The sequence below is a fragment of the Somniosus microcephalus genome, chromosome 12 (genome assembly GCF_052327205.1).
Source record: "Somniosus microcephalus isolate GS21.2 chromosome 12, FLI_Smic_1.0, whole genome shotgun sequence".
Lineage (NCBI taxonomy): Eukaryota > Metazoa > Chordata > Chondrichthyes > Squaliformes > Somniosidae > Somniosus > Somniosus microcephalus.
The window spans coordinates 198,880,647-198,903,705 of record NC_140998.1 but is presented as its reverse complement, the minus strand read 5'-3'; the positions used below and the strand labels follow the sequence as shown (position 1 = coordinate 198,903,705).

The following is a 23,059-nucleotide window of genomic DNA, read 5'->3' as shown; positions in this document are numbered from 1 at the left end:
AGTAATTTGACTGTGGTCTGACAGTGTTGTTTGTGGTTTGACTGTGAATGCTCTGAAAGAGGATGGGTCCAAATCCGTAATCATATAGTCTACGGTGCTGCAGCCAAGAGGTGAGCAATAGGTCGATCTTCCTAGGAGGTCTCCCATGAACCTACCATTGACAATGTACAGACCCAGGCTTCGACAGAGCTGCAGGAGCTGGTTTCCATTGGTATTTGTCTGCTTGTCGCAGTTATGCCTGTATGGATGGGAAGGGATATCGAAGTGGTTATTCCCGAATATGTAATTTTTCCCTGATTATTGGTGAAGTCTGGTTCTTCGCCAGTTCTTGAATCGAGGTCACCACAGATCAACACGTTCCCCTGGGCCTGGAATTGGATAATCTCCCTCTCCATGTTGGAGAAGGTGTCCTCTTTAAAGTACGGGGATTCCATTGGGGGGATATAGAGTGCGCAAATGAAAACATCTTGGGTGTTAGAGATAATCCCCCTCTCAATTTTGAGCCACATGTGGTTTTCGCCCTTTTTTATAAATTTGATGTAATTCTTAAGCTCTGTTTTAAACCAAATCAGTATGCCTCCGGAGTCTCTGCCTTGGGTTACTCCTGGCAATTTATTGGAGGGGACCACCAGCTCTGTGTACCCTTGGGGACGGCCAGTGTGTCCTTCTCCTCTATACCAAGTTTCTCTCCTTCCCCCTCTCTCTCTCTCTCTCCTTCCCCCTCTCTCTCTCTCCTTCCCCCTTTCTCTCTCTCTCCTTCCCCCTTTCTCTCTCTCTCCTTCCTCCTCTCTCTTTCCCTCTCTCCTTCCCACACAGACAGACAGACTCATTTATACATATAAAAATTATTTGTACTTTTTTCATAACAACATGCCCTGAAAAAACCCTTGGCACCGCCGGGCACTCCAGCTAGTTATTTCATAAGTCATTTCCACATGAATGACAATATTCATGTCACTGTCTATCTCCACCTGGACTATATTCACTGACTCCAGCCTCCACAGCTCTCTGGGGCAGAGAATTCCACAGATTCACGACCCTGAGAGAAGAAATTCCTCCTCATTTCCGTTTTAAAAGGGTGCCCCCTTATTCTGAAACTATGCCCCCTAGTTCTAGATTCCCCCCACGAGGGGAAACATCTTCTCTGCATCTACTCTGTCAAGCCCCCTCAGCATCTTATATGTTTCAAAAAGATCACCTCTCATTCTTCTAAACTCCAATGAGTATCGGCCCAACCTGCTCAACCTTTCCTCATAAGAGGAATCAAACTGGTGAACCTTCTCTGAACTGCCTCCAATGCAAGTATATCCCTCCTTAAATAAGGAGACCAAACATTGTACGCAGTACTCCAGGTGTGGTCTCACCAACGCCCTGTACAGTTGTACTTTTATACTTCATTCCCTTTGCAATAAAGGCCAAGACTCGATTTGCCCTCCTAATTTAAGATGGAGTTGAGGAGGAATTCCTTCTCTCTGAGGGTCGTGAATCTTTGGAATTCTTTACCCCAGAGAACTGTGGAAGCGGAGTCATTGAATATATTCAAGGCTGAGGTAAACAGATTTTTGAGCAACAGGGGAGTCAAGGGTTATGGGGAACAGGCAGGAAAGTGGAGTTGAGGCTAAAATCGGATCAGCCATGATCTCATTAAATGGCGGAGCAGGCTGGAGGGGCCGAATGGCCTGCACCTGCTCCTATTTCTTATTTTCTTATGCACTCCCCATTGTCCTGAGCCCAATGTTTATCCGCTCATTATCTCATTGCTGTTTGTGGGAGCTTGCTGTGCGTAAATTGGCTGCTGCGTTTCCTACTTTACAACAGTGACTGTACTTCTTAAAAAAAAAGTGCTTCATTGACTGTAAAGCGCTTTGGGACGTCCCGAGTTGGTGAAAGGCGCTATAGAAATGGGAGTTCCTCCTATAATAGGGAGGAGATTCCCATCCCTCCACCATCTGTGCTGCTATCTGGAGCACAAGCTTGGCTAACAGAGTCAAGTGAAGGGTGAGTAAGATGGAGGCGGTGGTGAGGCCTGTTTCTGTGCGGTGTTGCCAGGCAGATTTATCGCTAATGACTGAGCGAGATGGCCCAATCACTGATGCAGCCCACGGGCATGTGACTTGCGTTGCAGGTTCCTGCTATCTCATTGGCTTACGAAGCAGCGGAGAGTGACATCATGAAGCGACAGCCCCGAAACCCTCGATTGGACAAACTGGTGAATGAAAGGTTAATCAGCATCGCGTACGGTCAGATTGGTACGTGCACGAGCCGGGAGTACGCTGCGGTCGCAGTGGCCGAGGGAGCATGGGCGAGAGACCCGGGTCGTAGGAGTGAGAGAGTGAGATAAAGGGAGGGAGAGAGAGCAAGGAAACGAGAGAGACAGAAATGGAGAGTGAGGAAAACGAGAGAGAGGGAGGGATGGAGAGATGGATTCAGAGGTGCAGTGGTAATTGGAAGGAGTAGAGAAAGTGAGGGAGGTGGAGTGAGGGAGGGTGAGAGGCGGAGTGAGGGAGGGTGAGAGGCGGAGTGAGGGAGGGCAAGAGGTGGACTGAGGGAGGGCAAGAGGTGGACTGAGGGAGGGCAAGAGGTGGAATGACAGACACACGGAGAGAGAGATGGAGGGAGGGATATTGAGGGGGATGGAATAAGGGAGGGATGGAGAGAGAGACGAAGGGAGGGATTGAGAGGGGGATGGAATAAGGGAGGGACGGAGAGAGAGACGAAGGGAGGGATTGAGAGGGGGATGGAATAAGGGAGGGACAGAGAGAGAGACGAAGGGAGGGATTGAGAGGGGGATGGAATAAGGGAGGGACAGAGAGAGAGACGAAGGGAAGGGTTGCGAGGAGGATGGATTAAGGGAGGCAGGGAGAGAGAGATGGAGGGACAGACTGGTATTAATATCACGTGTGCCCCCCCTCTCACCTCTCCAGGAATGATCCAGGCACTGGGCGGATTCTTTGCCTACTTTGTAATCCTGGCAGAGAATGGCTTCCTCCCGAGAAACCTGGTGGGAATCCGATTACACTGGGACGACAGGACCGTCAACGACCTGGAGGATAGTTATGGACAACAGTGGGTGAGTAAGAAACCTCCCCCACCCTCCGCCTCCCCTCCCTGTGCCCACTCTCCCTGTCCCCACCCTCACCCCTCCCTCTCCCCACCCTCCCTCTCCCCACTCTCCCTACCCTCCCTCTCCATTCCCTCCCTCTCTCCCCTCCCTGCCCCTCTCCCTCTCCCCCCCTCCTCTCCCCACCCTCCCTCCCGCCCTTCCCTCCCTCTCTACCCTCCCCTCCCTCTCCCCCAACCTCTCTCCTCTCCACTCTCCCTCTCCACCCTCCCTCCTCCCTCTCCACCCTCCACCCCCCCACCCTCCCACCCTCCCACTCTCCCCTCTCCCCCTCCCTCTCCTCTTTGGGTCAATGTTCCCTTGCTCAACATTGCGAAGAATTTGGATAGATTGCTGAGGGAGAGACAATCTCCGCTGGTCGGGGAGTCAGTGCTGAGGGATCCTTAATTTAAAATGGTCACTAACAGAGCGAGGTTTGGAGACACTTTTGTTTGCAGACTCTGTATCTACCCAGTGTTGTACCTGCCCTGGGAGTGTTTGATGGGACAGTGTAGAGGGAGCTTTACTCTGTATCTAACCCGTGCTGTACCTGCCCTGGGAGTGTTTGAAGGGACAGCGTACAGGGAGCTTTACTCTGTATCTAACCCATGCTGTACCTGCCCTGGGAGTGTTTGAAGGGACAGTGTAGAGGGAGCTTTACTCTGTATCTAACCTGTGCTGTACCTGCGCTGGGAGTGTTTGAAGGGACAGCGTACAGGGAGCTTTACTCTGTATCTAACCCATGCTGTACCTGCCCTGGGAGTGTTTGAAGGGACAGTGTAGAGGGAGCTTTACTCTGTATCTAACCTGTGCTGTACCTGCGCTGGGAGTGTTTGAAGGGACAGCGTAGAGGGAGCTTTACTCTGTATCTAACCCGTGCTGTACCTGCCCTGGGAGTGTTTGACGGGACAGTGTAGAGGGAGCTTTACTCTGTATCTAACCCGTGCTGTACCTGCCCTGGGAGCGTTTGATGGGACAGTGTAGAGGGAGCTTTACTCTGTATCTAACCCGTGCTGTACTTGTCCTGGGAGTGTTTGACTGGACAGTGTAGAGGGAGCTTTACTCTGTATCTAATCTGTGCTGTACCTGCCCTGGGAGTGCTTGATGGGAGAGTGTAGAGGGAGCTTTACTCTGTATCTAACCCGTGCTGTACCTGCCCTGGGAGTGTACGAATTATATCCCTCCTCACACTTGCCAGCTCGCTTAAATACACGGCTCCTTGTGGGCCTTTGCCCGTGACCTTTCTGTGAACCCTCTCTTGTGCTCATCCCCGACAGACATACGAACAGCGGAAGATCGTGGAGTTCACCTGTCACACGGCCTTCTTTGTCAGTATCGTGGTCGTGCAGTGGGCTGATCTGGTGATCTGCAAGACCAGAAGGAACTCCATCTTCCAGCAGGGAATGAAGTAAGTCAGCAGTACTGAGGGAGCGCCGCACTGTCGGAGGGACAGCACTGAGGGAGCGCCGCACTGTCAGAGGGACAGCACTGAGGGAGCGCTGCACTGTCGGAGGGACAGCACTGAGGGAGCGCTGCATTGTCGGAGGGACAGCACTGAGGGAGCGCTGCATTGTCGGAGGGACAGCACTGAGGGAGCGCTGCATTGTCGGAGGGACAGCACTGAGGGAGCGCCGCACTGTGGGAGGGACAGCACTGAGGGAGCGCTGCATTGTCGGAGGGACAGCACTGAGGGAGCGCCGCATTGTCGGAGGGACAGTACTGAGGGAGCGCCGCACTGTCAGAGGGGCAGTACTGAGGGAGCGCCGCACTGTCGGAGGGGCAGTACTGAGGGAGCTCCGCACTGTCAGAGGGGCAGTACTGAGGGAGCTCCGCACTGTCAGAGGGGCAGTACTGAGGGAGCGCCGCACTGTCGGAGGGGCAGTACTGAGGGAGCGCCGCACTGTCGGAGGGGCAGTACTGAAGGAGCGCTGCACTGTCGCTGGGTCAGTACTGAAGGAGCGCTGCACTGTCACTGGGTCAGTACTGAGGGAGCGCTGCACTGTCGCTGGGTCAGTACTGAGGGAGCGCTGCACTGTCGCTGGGTCAGTACTGAGGGAGCGCTGCACTGTCAGAGGGGAAGAGGGTTTAGGATGTGGGATAGTCTCGGCTCAGCTACAGCAGCCTCTGTGGACCACGGTCCAGGGAGGTGATGGCAACCCACGGAACTGTCACCAGAACGTACGAGGGAGAGACAGAGAGGTGGAGAGATGAAACACAGACGTGGAGAGAGTGAGAGATGGAGAGATGAGACAGAGAGAGTGGTGGAGAGATGAGACTGAGACAGAGAGAAAGAGGGAGGTGGAGAGATGAGAGTGTGGTGGAGAGATGAGACAGAGACAGAGACAGAGACAGAGACAGAGACAGAGAGATGGAGAAATGAGACAGACCGAGTCTACACCGTTAACCTGACATTAACTTTCTCGCAGGAACAAGATCCTGATTTTCGGCCTGTTTGAGGAGACTGCTCTGGCTGCATTACTCTCCTACTGTCCTGGGATGGACGTGGCCCTCAGGATGTACCCTCTCAAGTAAGTGTGAGACCTGCCGGGATCCCAGAGACCTGCCGCGAGGAGCCTTTCCGTCAATCGGTAACTGCTGTGGGACGTGTACTGATCCTCGCACACACACAGCCAACGTTCAGCCGGGTCCATCACACATCCCAGTCGACATCTCACACTCAACATCTCCCGCCCAACATCCCAAACTCACGCTCTACATCCTACGCTCTGTGCCCCACGCTCTACATCTCTGCTCAGTGAATTCCAGGCCTGAGGAAGGGGTAAGGAAGTTGGCTCGGTTTTCTGGGGGAACAATCAGCGTGAACTTGATTGAGGTTCTGAGGATTCTGGAGGGTATCTACACAATTCATCAGGGCTAAGAAGGGCCTGTAGTCGTGGGTTCAAAGTCCATGGGCAGAGGTTGATAACCAGGGAGTTCGGAGAGCTAAGGGAAGGGAGCGGGATCTTTATCATCCGAAGAATTGAGTTGTGAAATAAGTAACTGTAGAAGTACATAGAAGGGGACAATGTCAATGGGATCAAGGGATGTGGTGAGAAGGTGGGTAGGTGGGGTTGAGGGATTTGGGTTAAGGTGGGTAGGTGGGGTTGAGGGATATGGTGAGAAGGTGGGTAGGTGGGGTTGAGGGATATGGGGAGGTGTTGGGGAGATGCGGTTGAGGGATATGGGGAGGTGTTGGGGAGATGCGGTTGGGGGATATGGGGAGGTGTTGGGTAGATGCGGTTGAGGGATATGGGGAGGTGTAGAGGAGATGCGGTTGGGGGATATGGGGAGGTGTTGGGGAGATGTGGTTGAGGGATATGGGGAGGTGTTGGGGAGATGCAGTTGAGGGATATGGGGAGGTGTTGGGGAGATGCGGTTGAGGGATATGGGGAGGTGTTGGGGAGATGCGGTTGAGGGATATGGGGAGGTGTTGGGGAGATGCGGTTGGGGGATATGGGGAGGTGTTGGGGAGATGCGGTTGAGGGATATGGGGAGGTGTTGGGGAGATGCGGTTGAGGGATATGGGGAGGTGTTGGGGAGATGTGGTTGGGGGATATGGGGAGGTGTTGGGGAGATGCGGTTGAGGGATATGGGGAGGTGTTGGGGAGATGCGGTTGGGGGATATGGGGAGGTGTTGGGGAGATGCAGTTGAGGGATATGGGGAGAAGTTGGGGAGATGCGGTTGAGGGATATCGGGAGGTGTTGGGGAGATGCGGTTGGGGGATATGGGGAGGTGTTGGGGAGATGCGGTTGAGGGATATCGGGAGGTGTTGGGGAGATGCGGTTGGGGGATATGGGGAGGTGTTGGGGAGATGCGGTTGAGGGATATGGGGAGGTGTTGGGGAGATGCGGTTGGGGGATATGGGGAGGTGTTGGGGAGATGCGGTTGAGGGATATGGGGAGGTGTTGGGGAGATGCGGTTGAGGGATATGGGGAGGTGTTGGGGAGATGCGGTTGAGGGACATGGGGAGGTGTTGGGGAGATGCGGTTGAGGGACATGGGGAGATGCGGTTGAGGGATATGGGGAGGTGTTGGGGAGATGCGGTTGAGGGATATGGGGAGGTGTTGGGGAGATGCGGTTGAGGGATATGGGGAGGTGTTGGGGAGATGCGGTTGAGGGAGAAGTTGGGGAGATGCGGTTGAGGGATATGGGGAGGTGTTGGGGAGATGCGGTTGAGGGAGAAGTTGGGGAGATGCGGTTGAGGGATATGGGGAGGTGTTGGGGAGATGCGGTTGAGGGATATGGGGAGGTGTTGGGGAGATGCGGTTGAGGGATATGGGGAGGTGTTGGGGAGATGCGGTTGAGGGATATGGGGAGCAGATCGCACTCTTAGATCTGAATCAAAAGGTCATGTGTTCAAATTGCACTCCAGAGACTTGAGCCCAAAATCCAGGTCGACATTCCCGATGCAGTACCGAGGGAGCGCCGCACTGTCGGAGGGGCCGTCTTTTGGAGGAGACGTTAAACCAAGACCCCGTCTTGCCCCCTGAAGTGGAGGTAAAAGATCCCATGGCCACTATTGGAAGAAGAGAAGGCGAGTTCTCCCCGGTGCCAATACTTATCCCTCAACCAATGTTACAAAAAACAGATTAGCTGGTCATTATCTCATTGCTGTGTGTGCGATCTTGCTGTGCGCAAAAAGGCTGCTGGGTTTCCAACGTTACAACAGTGACCCAAACTTCAAAAAGTACTTCACTGGCCGTGAAGCGCTTTGGGATGTCCGATGGTCATGAAAGGCGCTGTAGAAATAAATTCTGGTTCTTCTATTCCTTGTCTAATGGTCTCCCTTTCGATTTCAGGCCAAACTGGTGGTTTTGTGCCTTCCCCTACAGCTTCCTGATCTTTGTGTACGACGAGGTCCGCAAGCTCATACTTCGCAGGAACCCAGGAGGTAAGAGTCCCAACAGTGTCTGTGGGACCCGTACCCCAGTGAGAGTCAGTGTGTGTGGGACCCGTACCCCAGTGAGAGTCAGTGTGTGTGGGACCCGTACCCCAGTGAGAGTCAGTGTGTGTGTGGGACCCGTACCCCAGTGAGTGTCAGTGCCCGTGGAACCCGTACCCCAATGAGTGTCAGTGTGTGTGGAACCCGTACCCCAGCGAGAGTCAGTGTGTGGGGAACCCGTACCCCAGTGAGAGTCAGTGTGTGGGGAACCCGTACCCCAGTGAGAGTCAGTGTCTGTGGAACCCGTACCCCAGTGAGAGTCAGTGTGTGTGGGACCCGTACCCCAGTGAGAGTCAGTGTGTGTGGAACCCATACCCCAGTGAGTGTCAGTGTGTGTGGAACCCGTACCCCAGCGAGAGTCAGTGTGTGGGGAACCCGTACCCCAGTGAGAGTCAGTGTGTGGGGAACCCGTACCCCAGCGAGAGTCAGTGTGTGGGGAACCCGTACCCCAGCGAGAGTCAGTGTGTGGGGAACCCGTACCCCAGTGAGAGTCAGTGTGTGGGGAACCCGTACCCCGGAGAGAGTCAGTGTGTGTGGAACCCGTAGCCCAGTGAGAGTCATGGTCTGTGGAACCCGTACCCCAGTGAGAGTCAGTGTGTGTGGAACCCGTACCCCAGTGAGAGTCAGTGTGTGTGGAACCCGTACCCCAGTGAGAGTCAGTGTGTGTGGAACCCGTACCCCAGTGAGAGTCAGTGTGTGTGGAACCCGTACCCCAGTGAGAGTCAGTGTGTGGGGAACCCGTACCCCAGTGAGAGTCAGTGTCTGTGGAACCCGTACCCCGGAGAGAGTCAGTGTGTGTGGAACCCGTACCCCAGTGAGAGTCATGGTCTGTGGAACCCGTACCCCAGTGAGAGTCAGTGTCTGTGGAACCCGTACCCCGGTGAGAGTCAGTGTGTGGGGAACCCGTACCCCGGTGAGAGTCAGTGTGTGTGGGACCCATACCCCAGTGAGAGTCAGTGTGTGTGGAACCCGTACCCCGGTGAGAGTCAGTGTGTGGGGAACCCGTACCCCGGTGAGAGTCAGTGTGTGTGGAACCCGTATCCCAGTGAGAGTCAGTGTGTGTGGAACCCGTACCCCAGTGAGTGTCAGTGCCCGTGGAACCCGTACCCCGGTGAGAGTCAGTGTGTGTGGAACCCGTATCCCAGTGCGAGTCAGTGTGTGTGAAACCCGTACCCCAGTGAGAGTCAGTGTGTGTGAAACCCGTACCCCAGTGAGAGTCAGTGTGTGTGGAACCCGTAGCCCAGTGAGAGTCAGTGTGTGTGAAACCCGTACCCCAGTGAGAGTCAGTGTGTGTGGGACCCTTACCCCAGTGAGAGTCAGTGTCTGTGGAACCCGTACCCCAGTGAGTATAGTACCCGTGGAACCCGAACCCCAGTGAGACTCAATGACTATGGAACCCGTACCCCGGTGAGAGTCAGTGTGTGTGGGACCCGTACCCCAGTGAGAGTCAGTGTGTGTGGAACCCGTATCCCAGTGAGAGTCTGTGTGTGGAACCCGTATCCCAGTGAGAGTCAGTGACTGCAAAACCCGTACCCCAGTGAGAGTCAGTGTATGTGGAACCCGTACCCCAGTGAGAGTCAGTGTGTGTTGGACCCGTACCCCAGTGAGAGTCAGTGTCTGTGGAACCCGTACCCCAGTGAGAGTCAGTGTGTGTGGGACCCGTACCCCAGTGAGAGTCAGTGTGTGTGGAACCCGTACCCCAGTAAGAGTCAGTGTGTGTGGAACCCGTACCCCAGTGAGAGTCAGTGTGTGTGGAACCCGTATCCCAGTGCGAGTCAGTGTGTGTGGAACCCGTACCCCAGTCAGAGTCAGTGTGTGTGGAACCCGTAGCCCAGTGAGAGTCAGTGTATGTGGAACCCGTACCCCAGTGAGTGTCAGTGTGTGTGGGACCCGTACCCCAGTGAGAGTCAGTGTGTGTGGAACCCGTACCCCAGTGAGAGTCAGTGTGTGTGGAACCCGTACCCCAGTGAGAGTCATGGTCTGTGGAACCCGTACCCCAGTGAGAGTCAGTGTGTGTTGGACCCATACCCCAGTGAGAGTCAGTGTGTGGGGAACCCATACCCCAGTGAGGGTCAGTGTGTGGGGAACCCGTACCCCAGTGAGAGTCGGTGTGTGTTGGACCCATACCCCAGTGAGTGTCAGTGTGTGGGGAACCCGTACCCCAGTGAGAGTCAGTGTGTGTTGGACCCATACCCCAGTGAGTGTCAGTGTGTGTGGAACCCGTACCCCAGTGAGAGTCAGTGTGTGGGGAACCCGTACCCCTGTGAGAGTCAGTGTGTGGGGAACCCGTACCCCACTGAGATTCAGTGTGTGTGGAACCCGTACCCCAGTGAGAGTCAGTGTGTGTGGAACCCGTACCCTGGTGAGGGTCAGTGTGTGTTGGACCCGTACCCCAGTGAGAGTCAGTGTGTGGGGAACCCGTACCCCAGTGAGAGTCGGTGTGTGTGGAACCCGTACCCCAGTGAGTGTCAGTGTCTGTGGAACCCGTACCCCGGTGAGAGTCAGTGTGTGGGGAACCCGTACCCCAGTGAGAGTCAGTGTGTGGGGAACCCGTACCCCAGTGAGAGTCAGTGTGTGTGGAACCCGTACCCCAGTGAGAGTCAGTGTGTGGGGAACCCATACCCCAGTGAGAGTCAGTGTCTGTGGAACCCGTACCCCAGTGAGAGTCAGTGTGTGGGGAACCCGTGCCCCAGTGAGAGTCGGTGTGTGTTGGACCCGTACCCCAGTGAGAGTCAGTGTGTGTGGAACCCGTACCCCAGTGAGAGTCAGTGTCTGTGGAACCCGTACCCCAGTGAGAGTCAGTGTGTGTGAAACCCGTACCCCAGTGAGAGTCAGTGTGTGTGGAACCCGTACCCCAGTGAGAGTCATGGTCTGTGGAACCCGTACCCCAGTGAGAGTCAGTGTGTGGGGAACCCGTACCCCAGTGAGAGTCAGTGTGTGGGGAACCCGTACCCCAGTGAGAGTCAGTGTGTGTTGGACCCATACCCCAGTGAGAGTCAGTGTGTGGGGAACCCGTACCCCAGTGAGAGTCAGTGTGTGGGGAACTCATACCCCAGTGAGAGTCAGTGTGTGGGGAACCTGTACCCCAGTGAGAGTCAGTGTGTGGGGAACCCGTACCCCAGTGAGAGTCAGTGTGTGGGGAACCCGTACCCTGGTGAGGGTCAGTGTGTGGGGGAGAGAATTCTATGTACGCCAGTCTAACCCACCCTTTCTGCTTGTGTGCGTTTGCAGGTTGGGTTGAACGGGAAACCTACTACTGAATCTCTCATCACCTCAACATCGCTGCCACACTCAGTACACGCCCTTTCACCTCCAACCTACGACCCCAGCTTGTTAACGAACCGGGAAAACCTGACGAGAGAAGCCTACTGCTGGGAGGAGTGCCCCAGAGTCCCCGACCTTCCTCTCCGAACTTTTATTTAACCCCTCCTCTCCTGCCGAACCCCCTCCGATGCGGTGTCGAGAATCCGTTTGGGAAGTGCTGTCGGTCGCGGGGACCCTGGGCCCCCAGCTCCCAAGGCACCGCCCTGGTCCGCAGGGGGTCAATGTCTGGTTTACGCCGCGGGATTTGGGGAGGGAGGGGCGAGTCTGAGCCCGAATTTTTATTTTCCAGTCTCGAAGCGTCAGCGTCCCCTCCGACGCGGGAGCATTGTGTGGGGCCGTGTTTTTTTAGCGTTCTGTCTCCCTCTCTCTCGCCAACTACCCCCTCTCCAGTCTTTAATTTTCTAATCAGCATCAACGGTCGATTGGAAACGAGCAGGTGAATGAAAGGGAACGAGGGAGAGAGAGAAAGAGAGACAGACAGACAGCCCCAGTAATACTTGAATCCCCGGCCTCAGTAACACAGACTTCCCCCCACCCCAGTAACACAGACTCCCCCCACCCCAGTAACACAGACTTCCCCCCACCCCAGTAACACAGACTCCCCCCCACCCCAGTAACACAGACTCCCCCCACCCCAGTAACACAGACTTCCCCCCACCCCAGTAACACAGACTCCCCCCCACCCCAGTAACACAGACTTCCCCCCACCCCAGTAACACAGACTCCCCCCACCCCAGTAACACAGACTTCCCCCCACCCCAGTAACACAGACTCCCCCCCACCCCAGTAACACAGACTTCCCCCCACCCCAGTAACACAGACTCCCCCCACCCCAGTAATACACTGGTTCCTGTGCGTCTCACTGCGCTGGGCGATTCACAACCCAGAGCTCGACCCAGTTAATAGGGAGTCAAAGAACTGAGACTCCCAGCCTGACTGGGTCCCAGCGCCTCCTCCAGTCCGCATCTAGCGAATCACGGACAGATTAAATGTGATTGAATCCGTCATCTGTCTCGTCACGATTGGCCTGGATCCCCCAAGCTCGACCCGCCCGACCCCTGACCCCCCCCCCAATGAACTGGACCGGTCACCTTCCCAGATACTAAAGTACAAGCTTGGAGCCCACTGTCTCCACGGGGGGTCAATGGTCACAGGCCCCCGACCAATGTGTGTGTTTTATAGGTTGAAAAACCCCAGAAAAACCCGACATTAAGCGATTGGACAGGGAGTGGGTTACAGAGGTCCCCTCGCTCTCCCCCCGCGAGCTGGGCCCCATTCCCTACTTCCAGCACCTCCTGCCTCAGACACAGCCTGGGCAAACCCCCGGGGTTCCCCCCCCGAGCAACTCCCAGTGCCTCCGGGCGACTCCCAGGCCGCTCCCAGTGTCCCCCCCCCCCCCCCCCGCGACAGCAGCGGCTCACGTTTAAACCCAGGCCAGGCCCACCTGTGACCGCCCCCCCCGCCCACCACCCCGGGCTCCGCCTCCGACCTTTGAGGCCCGCGTTCGACCGCCAAGGCCTTCGCCTCCCCCAGCCCAGCCGATCAAACGCAAGACCTTCCACCGGCTCGCCGCGGTCCCAGGAAATTCCAGCGCTCTAATTAGAGATTTCAGGATGTGTGCGTGTGTCGTGACAACAGAGAGAGAGAGAGAGAGAGAGAGAGAAAAAGGATTCTGCAGGACGCTTCCTCACGTCAAGCGTGCGGGAACTCTCTCCTTCCCACGTTTACCGCGGTCCGAATCATTAATTTACTCTGTGACAGTATCCCAACATAAGGAAGACCATCACATCGGACTTTGTAAGGGGGAAGGTGTTCGATACCACTCCTCCCACCCTCCGCGGAGTGTTTGCGTGTGTGTGTGTGCGTGTGCGCGCATGTGTGCGTGCGTGTGTGCGCGCATGTGTGCGTGCGTGCGTGTGTGTGCGTGCGAGCGAGACGGTGGGTGGGGGGTTGGGAGGGGGAATTCACGGCCTCGTTCCCTGAGATCGGAGGGGCCCCTGCCCCCAGTTTACTGGCTGTTCAACTGTTTGTGTAGGTGTGTGATGTTGTGATGTCATTCCCTGCCCCTTTGTGCTTGCACTTTGTCCAAAACTCCTGTATTAGACAGAAACCTCAATGTACTCTTCAATGACAATAAAACCGACAGTTTAATACAACCAAACTCTGCCTTTCACGCTTGCTTTTCATTCAGTCAGTGTGTGTTTGCTTAACACAGTAAATACTGAGAGTCAATCATTAACACTTTGATATTAAATAAACCTCACTACTTACCTCTCAAATCGTTCCCCTCTTGGCCTAATAACCCACCCGATGTGGGTCCAAGCCCCCCACACGCAGAGCAGGAAAGGCCCAGGCTTCATTCGCGGCCTGTGCTGATCTCACCTGATGTGGGACTAAGCCCCCCACACACAGAGCAGGAAAGGCCCAGGCTTCATTCGCGGCCTGTGCTGATCTCACCTGATGTGGGACTAAGCCCCCCACACACAGAGCAGGAAAGGCTCAGGCTTCATTCGCGGCCTGTGCTGATCTCACCTGATGTGGGACCAAGCTCCCCACACGCAGAGCAGGAAAGGCCCAGGCTTCATTCTCGGCCTGTGCTGATCTCACCCGATGTGGGACTAAGCCCCCACACGCAGAGCAGGAAAGGCCCAGGCTTCATTCTCGGCCTGTGCTGATCTCACCCGATGTGGGACTAAGCCCCCCACACGCAGAGCAGGAAAGGCCCAGGCCCCATTCGCGGCCTGTGCTGATCTCACCCGATGTGGGTCTAAGCCCCCCACACGCAGAGCAGGAAAGGCCCAGGCTTCATTCTCGGCCTGTGCTGATCTCACCCGATGTGGGACTAAGCCCCCCACACACAGAGCAGGAAAGGCCCAGGCCCCATTCCCGGCCTGTGCTGATCTCACCCGATGTGGGTCTAAGCCCCCCACACGCAGAGCAGGAAAGGCCCAGGCCCCATTCCCGGCCTGTGCTGATCTCACCCGATGTGGGACTAAGCCCCCCACACGCAGAGCAGGAAAGGCCCAGGCCCCATTCCCGGCCTGTGCTGATCTCACCCGATGTGGGACTAAGCCCCCCACACGCAGAGCAGGAAAGGCCCAGGCCCCATTCCCGGCCTGTGCTGATCTCACCCGATGTGGGTCTAAGCCCCCCACACGCAGAGCAGGAAAGGCCCAGGCCCCATTCCCGGCCTGTGCTGATCTCACCCGATGTGGGTCTAAGCCCCCCACACGCAGAGCAGGAAAGGCCCAGGCTTCATTCCCGGCCTGTGCTGATCTCACCCGATGTGGGACTAAGCCCCCCACATGCAGAGCAGGAAAGGCCCAGGCCCCATTCCCGGCCTGTGCTGATCTCACCCGATGTGGGTCTAAGCCCCCCACACACAGAGCAGGAAAGGCCCAGGCCCCATTCCCGGCCTGTGCTGATCTCACCCGATGTGGGTCTAAGCCCCCCACACGCAGAGCAGGAAAGGCCCAGGCCCCATTCCCGGCCTGTGCTGATCTCACCCGATGTGGGTCTAAGCCCCCCACACGCAGAGCAGGAAAGGCCCAGGCCCCATTCCCGGCCTGTGCTGATCTCACCCGATGTGGGTCTAAGCTCCCCACACGCAGAGCAGGAAAGGCCCAGTTCATGTAGTTTGGTCCCATGGGGGATGGGCTTGCTGCTGGTTCAGCCCCTTCAACCCCCGGCTACATTAACTCGTTACTCCAAGCTACACTGACACCTCAAACAAGACTGAAGACAGATGCTCAGGCTCAAAGTGGGGCGCCCCTCCACCCGTCTGGAGTGGAGCAGAGGAATCTGCTGACAGCGTGGGAGAGAGGGAGAGAGACAAACAGAGACAGAGAAAGAGAGACAGACAGATGGAGAGATAGAGAGAAAGACAGACGAGAAAAGAGACAGAAAGTCCGACAAAAAAGAGACAGAGAGAAAGAGACAAGACAGAGAGAGAGACAGAAAGACGGAGACAAGAGAGAGAGAGAGAGAGAAAAAGAGAGAGAAATAAATAAATGAGATAAGGGAAAAAAAGGGAAAGAAAAAAGAAGAAATCAAAAGAGAGAACAAGAAAGATTAAATTAGAGTAAGAAAGGTAGAGAGAGAGAATTAAAGGAGGGAAAGAAAGACCTGATATTTCTACAGCAACTTTCACCATCTGAGGACGTTCTAAAGCACTTCACTGTGATCAAGCAGCGAGTTTGTGCACAGCAAGGTCCCACAAAGAGCAGTCAGACGAATGTACTGGCACCGGGAGCCTGGACTTTGTGCTTCAAGTCATTGGAGTAGGGATTGAAACCACGACCTTCTCACACAGGGTTAGATAATACAGAGTAAAGCTCCCTCTACACTGTCCCATCAAACACTCCCAGGGCAGGTACAGCACGGGTTAGATACAGAGTAAAGCTCCCTCTACACTGTCTCATCAAACACTCCCAGGGCAGGTACAGCACGGGTTAGATACAGAGTAAAGCTCCTTCAACACTGTCTCATCAAACACTCCCAGGGCAGGTACAGCACGGGTTAGATACAGAGTAAAGCTCCCTCTACACTGTCCCATCAAACACTCCCAGGGCAGGTACAGCACGGGTTAGATACAGAGTAAGCTCCTTCTACACTGTCTCATCAAACACTCCCAGGGCAGGTACAGCACGGGTTAGATACAGAGTAAAGTTCCCTCTACACTGTCTCATCAAACACTCCCAGGGCAGGTACAGCACGGGTTAGATACAGAGTAAGCTCCTTCTACACTGTCTCATCAAACACTCCCAGGGCAGGTACAGCACGGGTTAGATACAGAGTAAAGCTCCCTCTACACTGTCCCATCAAACACTCCCAGGGCAGGTACAGCACGGGTTAGATACAGAGTAAAGCTCCCTCTACACTGTCCCATCAAACACTCCCAGGGCAGGTACAGCACGGGTTAGGTACAGAGTAAAGCTCGCTCTACACTGTCCCATCAAACACTCCCAGGGCAGGTACAGCACGGGTTAGATACAGAGTAAAGCTCCCTCTACACTGTCCCATCAAACACTCTCAGGGCAGGTACAGCACGGGTTAGATACAGAGTAAAGCTCCCTCTACACTGTCCCATCAAACACTCTCAGGGCAGGTACAGCACGGGTTAGATACAGAGTAAAGCTCCCTCTACACTGTCCCATCAAACACTCCCAGGGCAAGTACAGCATGGGTTAGATACAGAGTAAAGCTCCCTCTACACTGTCTCATCAAACACTCCCAGGGCAGGTACAGCACAGGTTAGATACAGAGTAAAGCTCCCTCTACACTGTCTCATCAAACACTCCCAGGGCAGGTACAGCACAGGTTAGATACAGAGTAAAGCTCCCTCTACACTGTCTCATCAAACACTCCCAGGGCAGGTACAGCACGGGTTAGATACAGAGTAAAGCCCCCTCTACACTGTCTCATCAAACACTCCCAGGGCAGGTACAGCACAGGGTTAGATACAGAGTAAAGCTCCCTCTACACTGTCTCATTAAACACTCCCAGGGCAGGTACAGCACGGGTTAGATACAGAGTAAAGCTCCCTCTACACTGTCCCATCAAACACTCCCAGGGCAGGTACAGCACGGGTTAGATACAGAGTAAAGCTCCCTCTGCACTGTCCCATCAAACACTCCCAGGGCAGGTACAGCACAGGGTTAGATACAGAGTAAAGCTCCCTCTACACTGTCTCATTAAACACTCCCAGGGCAGGTACAGCACAGGTTAGATACAGAGTAAAGCTCCCTCTACACTGTCCCATCAAACACTCCCAGGGCAGGTACAGCACAGGGTTAGATACAGAGTAAAGCTCCCTCTACACTGTCTCATTAAACACTCCCAGGGCAGGTACAGCACGGGTTAGATACAGAGTAAAGCTCCCTCTACACTGTCCCATCAAACACTCCCAGGGCAGGTACAGCATGGGTTAGATACAGAGTAAAGCTCCCTCTACACTGTCTCATCAAACACTCCCAGGGCAGGTACAGCACGGGTTAGATACAGAGTAAAGCTCCCTCTACACTGTCTCATCAAACACTCCCAGGGCAGGTACAGCACAGGTTAGATACAGAGTAAAGCTCCCTCTACACTGTCTCATCAAACACTCCCAGGACAGGTACAGCACGGGTTAGATACAGAGTAAAGCTCCCTCTACACTGTCCCATCAAACACTTCCAGGGCAGGTACAGCACGGGTTAGATACAGAGTAAAGCTCCCTCTACACTGTCCCATCAAACACTTCCAGGGCAGGTACAGCACGGGTTAGATACAGAGTAAAGCTCCCTCTACACTGTCCCATCAAACGCTCCCAGGGCAGGTACAGCACGGGTTAGATACAGAGTAAAGCTCCCTCTACACTGCCCCATCAAACACTCCCAGGGCAGGTACAGCACGGGTTAGATACAGATTAAAGCTCCCTCTACACTGTCCCATCAAACGCTCCCAGGGCAGGTACAGCACGGGTTAGATACAGAGTAAAGCTCCCTCTACACTGTCCCATCAAACGCTCCCAGGGCAGGTACAGCACGGGTTAGATACAGAGTAAAGCTCCCACGACACTGTCTCATCAAACACTCCCAGGGCAGGTACAGCACGGGTTAGATACAGAGTAAAGCCCCCTCTACACTGTCCCATCAAACACTCCCAGGGCAGGTACAGCACAGGGTTAGATACAGAGTAAAGCTCCCTCTACACTGTCTCATTAAACACTCCCAGGGCAGGTACAGCACGGGTTAGATACAGAGTAAAGCTCCCTCTAAACTGTCCCATCAAACACTCCCAGGGCAGGTACAGCACAGGGTTAGATACAGAGTAAAGCTCCCTCTACACTGTCTCATTAAACACTCCAGGGCAGGTACAGCACAGGTTAGATACAGAGTAAAGCCCCCTCTACACTGTCCCATCAAACACTCCCAGGGCAGGTACAGCACAGGGTTAGATACAGAGTAAAGCTCCCTCTACACTGTCTCATTAAACACTCCCAGGGCAGGTACAGCACAGGGTTAGATACAGAGTAAAGCTCCCTCTACACTGTCCCATCAAACACTCCCAGGGCAGGTACAGCATGGGTTAGATACAGAGTAAAGCTCCCTCGACACTGTCTCATCAAACACTCCCAGGGCAGGTACAGCATGGGTTAGATACAGAGTAAAGCCCCCTCTACACTGTCTCATCAAACACTCCCAGGGCAGGTACAGCACGGGTTAGATAGAGTAAAGCTCCCTCTACACTGTCTCATCAAACACTCCCGGGGCAGGTACAGCACGAGTTAGATACAGAGTAAAGCCCCCTCTACACTGTCTCATCAAACACTCCCAGGGCAGGTACAGCACGGGTTAGATACAGAGTAAAGCTCCCTCTACACTGTCTCATCAAACACTCCCAGGGCAGGTACAGCACAGGTTAGATACAGAGTAAAGCTCCCTCTACACTGTCTCATCAAACACTCCCAGGACAGGTACAGCACGGGTTAGATACAGAGTAAAGCTCCCTCTACACTGTCCCATCAAACACTTCCAGGGCAGGTACAGCACGGGTTAGATACAGAGTAAAGCTCCCTCTACACTGTCCCATCAAACACTCCCAGGGCAGGTACAGCACGGGTTAGATACAGAGTAAAGCTCCCTCTACACTGTCTCATCAAACACTCCCAGGGCAGGTACAGCACGGGTTAGATACAGAGTAAAGCTCCCTCTACACTGTCCCATCAAACACTCCCAGGGCAGGTACAGCACGGGTTAGATACAGAGTAAAGCTCCCTCTACACTGCCCCATCAAACACTCCCAGGGCAGGTACAGCACGGGTTAGATACAGAGTAAAGCTCCCTCTACACTGTCCCATCAAACGCTCCCAGGGCAGGTACAGCACGGGTTAGATACAGAGTAAAGCTCCCTCTACACTGTCCCATCAAACACTCCCAGGGCAGGTACAGCACGGGTTAGATACAGAGTAAAGCTCCCTCTACACTGTCCCATCAAACGCTCCCAGGGCAGGTACAGCACGGGTTAGATACAGAGTAAAGCTCCCTCTACACTGTCCCATCAAACGCTCCCAGGGCAGGTACAGCACGGGTTAGATACAGAGTAAAGCTCCCTCTACACTGTCCCATCAAACACTCCCAGGGCAGGTACAGCACGGGGTTAGATACAGAGTAAAGCTCCCTCTACACTGTCCCATCAAACACTCCCACGGCAGGTACAGCATGGGTTAGATACAGAGTAAAGCTCCCTCTACACTGTCTCATCAAACACTCCCAGGGCAGGTACAGCACGGGTTAGATACAGAGTAAAGCTCCCTCTACACTGTCCCATCAAACACTCCCACGGCAGGTACAGCACGGGTTAGATACAGAGTAAAGCTCCCTCTACACTGTCCCATCAAACACTCCCAGGGCAGGTACAGCACGGGTTAGATACAGAGTAAAGCTCCCTCTACACTGTCCCATCAAACACTCCCAGGGCAGGTACAGCACGGGTTAGATACAGAGTAAAGCTCCCTCTACACTGTCCCATCAAACACTCCCAGGGCAGGTACAGCACGGGTTAGATACAGAGTAAAGCTTCCTCTACACTGTCCCATCAAACACTCCCAGGGCAGGTACAGCACGGGTTAGATACAGAGTAAAGCTCCCTCTACACTGTCCCATCAAACACTCCCAGGGCAGGCACAGCATGGGTTAGACACAGAGTAAAGCTCCCTCTACACTGTCCCATCAAACACTCCCAGGGCAGGTACAGCACGGGTTAGATACAGAGTAAAGCTCCCTCTACACTGTCCCATCAAACACTCCCAGGGCAGGTACAGCACGGGTTAGATACAGAGTAAAGCTCCCTCTACACTGTCCCATCAAACACTCCCAGGGCAGGTACAGCACGGGTTAGATACAGAGTAAAGCTCCCTCTACACTGTCCCATCAAACACTCCCAGGGCAGGTACAGCACGGGGTTAGATACAGAGTAAAGCTCCTTCTACACTGTCTCATCAAACACTCCCAGGGCAGGTACAGCACGGGTTAGATACAGAGTAAAGCTCCCTCTACACTGTCCCATCAAACACTCCCAGGGCAGGTACAGCACGGGTTAGATACAGAGTAAAGCTCCCTCTACACTGTCCCATCAAACACTCCCAGGGCAGGTACAGCACGGGGTTAGATACAGAGTAAAGCTCCTTCTACACTGTCTCATCAAACACTCCCAGGGCAGGTACAGCACGGGTTAGATACAGAGTAAAGCTCCCTCTACACTGTCTCATCAAACACTCCCAGGGCAGGTACAGCACGGGTTAGATACAGAGTAAAGCTCCTTCTACACTGTCTCATCAAACACTCCCAGGGCAGGTACAGCACGGGTTAGATACAGAGTAAAGCTCCCTCTACACTGTCTCATCAAACACTCCCAGGGCAGGTACAGCACGGGTTAGATACAAAGTAAAGCTCCCTCTACACTGTCCCATCAAACACTCCCAGGGCAGGTACAGCACGGGTTAGATACAGAGTAAAGCTCCCTCTACACTGTCCCATCAAACACTCCCAGGGCAGGTACAGCACAGGTTAGATATAGAGTAAAGCTCCCTCTACACTGTCTCATCAAACACTCCCAGGGCAGGTACAGCACGGGTTAGATACAGAGTAAAGCTCCCTCTACACTGTCCCATCAAACACTCCCAGGGCAGGTACAGCACAGGTTAGATACAGAGTAAAGCTCCCTCTACACTGTCTCATCAAACATTCCCAGGGCAGGTACAGCACGGGTTAGATACAGATTAAATCTCCCTCTACACTGTCCCATCAAACACTCCCAGGGCCGGTACAGTACGGGTTAGATACAGAGTAAAGCTCCCTCTACACTGTCTCATCAAACATTCCCAGGGCAGGTACAGCACGGGTTAGATACAGAGTAAAGCTCCCTCTACACTGTCCCATCAAATACTCCCAGGGCAGGTACAGCACGGGTTAGATACAGAGTAAAGCTCCCTCTACACTGTCCCTTCAAACACTCCCAGGGCAGGTACAGCACGGGTTAGATACAGATTAAAGCTCCCTCTACACTGTCTCATCAAACATTCCCAGGGCAGGTAGAGCACGGGTTAGATACAGAGTAAAGCTCCCTCTACACTGTCCCATCAAACACTCCCAGGGCAGGTACAGCACGGGTTAGATACAGACTAAACCTCCCTCTACACTGTCTCATCAAACATTCCCAGGGCAGGTAGAGCACGGGTTAGATACAGAGTAAAGCTCCCTCTACACTGTCCCATCAAACACTCCCAGGGCAGGTACAGCACGGGTTAGATACAGATTAAAGCTCCCTCTACACTGTCTCATCAAACATTCCCAGGGCAGGTAGACCACGGGTTAGATACAGAGTAAAGCTCCCTCTACACTGTCCCATCAAACACTCCCAGGGCAGGTAGAGCACGGGTTAGATACAGAGTAAAGCTCCCTCTACACTGTCCCATCAAACACTCCCAGGGCAGGTACAGCACGGGTTAGATACAGATTAAAGCTCCCTCTACACTGTCCCATCAAACACTCCCAGGGCAGGTACAGCACGAGTTAGATACAGAGTAAAGCTCCCTCTACACTGTCTCATCAAACACTCCCAGGACACGTACAGCAAGGGTTAGATACAGAGTAAAGCTCCCTCTACACTGTCTCATCAAACACTCTCAGGGCAGGTACAGCACGGGTTAGATACAGAGTAAAGCTCCCTCTACACTGTCCCATCAAACACTCCCTGGGCAGGTACAGCACGGGTTAGATACAGAGTAAAGCTCCCTCTCCACTGTCCCATTAAACACTCCCAGGGCAGGAACAGCATGGGGTTAGATACAGAGTAAAGCTCCCTCTATACTGTCCCATCAAACATTCCCAGGGCAGGTACAGCACGGGTTAGATACAGAGTAAAGCTCCCTCTACACTGTCTCATCAAACACTCTCAGGGCAGGTACAGCACGGGTTAGATACAGAGTAAAGCTCCCTCTACACTGTCCCATCACACACTCCCAGGGCAGGTACAGCACGGGGTTAGATACAGAGTAAAGCTCCCTCTACACTGTCCCATCAAACACTCCCAGGGCAGGTACAGCACGGGTTAGATACAGAGTAAAGCTCCCTCTACACTGTCCCATCAAACACTCCCAGGGCAGGAACAGCACGGGTTAGATACAGAGTAAAGCTCCCTCTACACTGTCCCATCAAACACTCCCAGGGCAGGTACAGCACGGGTTAGATACAGAGTAAAGCTCCCTCTACACTGTCCCATCAAACATTCCCAGGGCAGGTACAGCACGGGTTAGATACAGAGTAAAGCTCCCTCTACACTGTCTCATCAAACACTCTCAGGGCAGGTACAGCACGGGTTAGATACAGAGTAAAGCTCCCTCTACACTGTCCCATCACACACTCCCAGGGCAGGTACAGCACGGGGTTAGATACAGAGTAAAGCTCCCTCTATACTGTCCCGTCAAACACTCCCAGGGCAGGTACAGCACGGGGTTAGATACAGAGTAAAGCTCCCTCTACACTGTCCCATCACACACTCACAGGGCAGGTACAGTACGGGTTAGATACAGAGTAAAGCTCCCTCTACACTGTCCCATCACACACTCCCAGGGCAGGCACAGCACGGGTTAGATACAGAGTAAAGCTCCCTCTACACTGTCCCATCAAACACTCTCAGGGCAGGTACAGCA

General features: G+C 54.2%; 1 protein-coding gene across 2 annotated transcripts in view; it reads left to right on the top strand.

The window, feature by feature from the left end:
* Window positions 1-13,528, top strand: part of atp1a3b (ATPase Na+/K+ transporting subunit alpha 3b) — a 131,955-nt gene extending 118,427 nt beyond the window's left edge. For both annotated transcript variants that reach the window (XM_086003905.1, XM_086003906.1), the window contains 6 exons: window positions 2,126-2,249; window positions 2,925-3,070; window positions 4,378-4,508; window positions 5,527-5,628; window positions 7,901-7,992; window positions 11,275-13,528. In XM_086003905.1, coding sequence (XP_085860031.1) covers window positions 2,126-2,249; window positions 2,925-3,070; window positions 4,378-4,508; window positions 5,527-5,628; window positions 7,901-7,992; window positions 11,275-11,303 — 624 coding nt within the window. In that variant the 3' untranslated portion in view covers window positions 11,304-13,528. The remainder of the gene's footprint in view (window positions 1-2,125; window positions 2,250-2,924; window positions 3,071-4,377; window positions 4,509-5,526; window positions 5,629-7,900; window positions 7,993-11,274) is intronic.
* The last annotated feature ends 9,531 nt before the right edge of the window (window positions 13,529-23,059 follow it).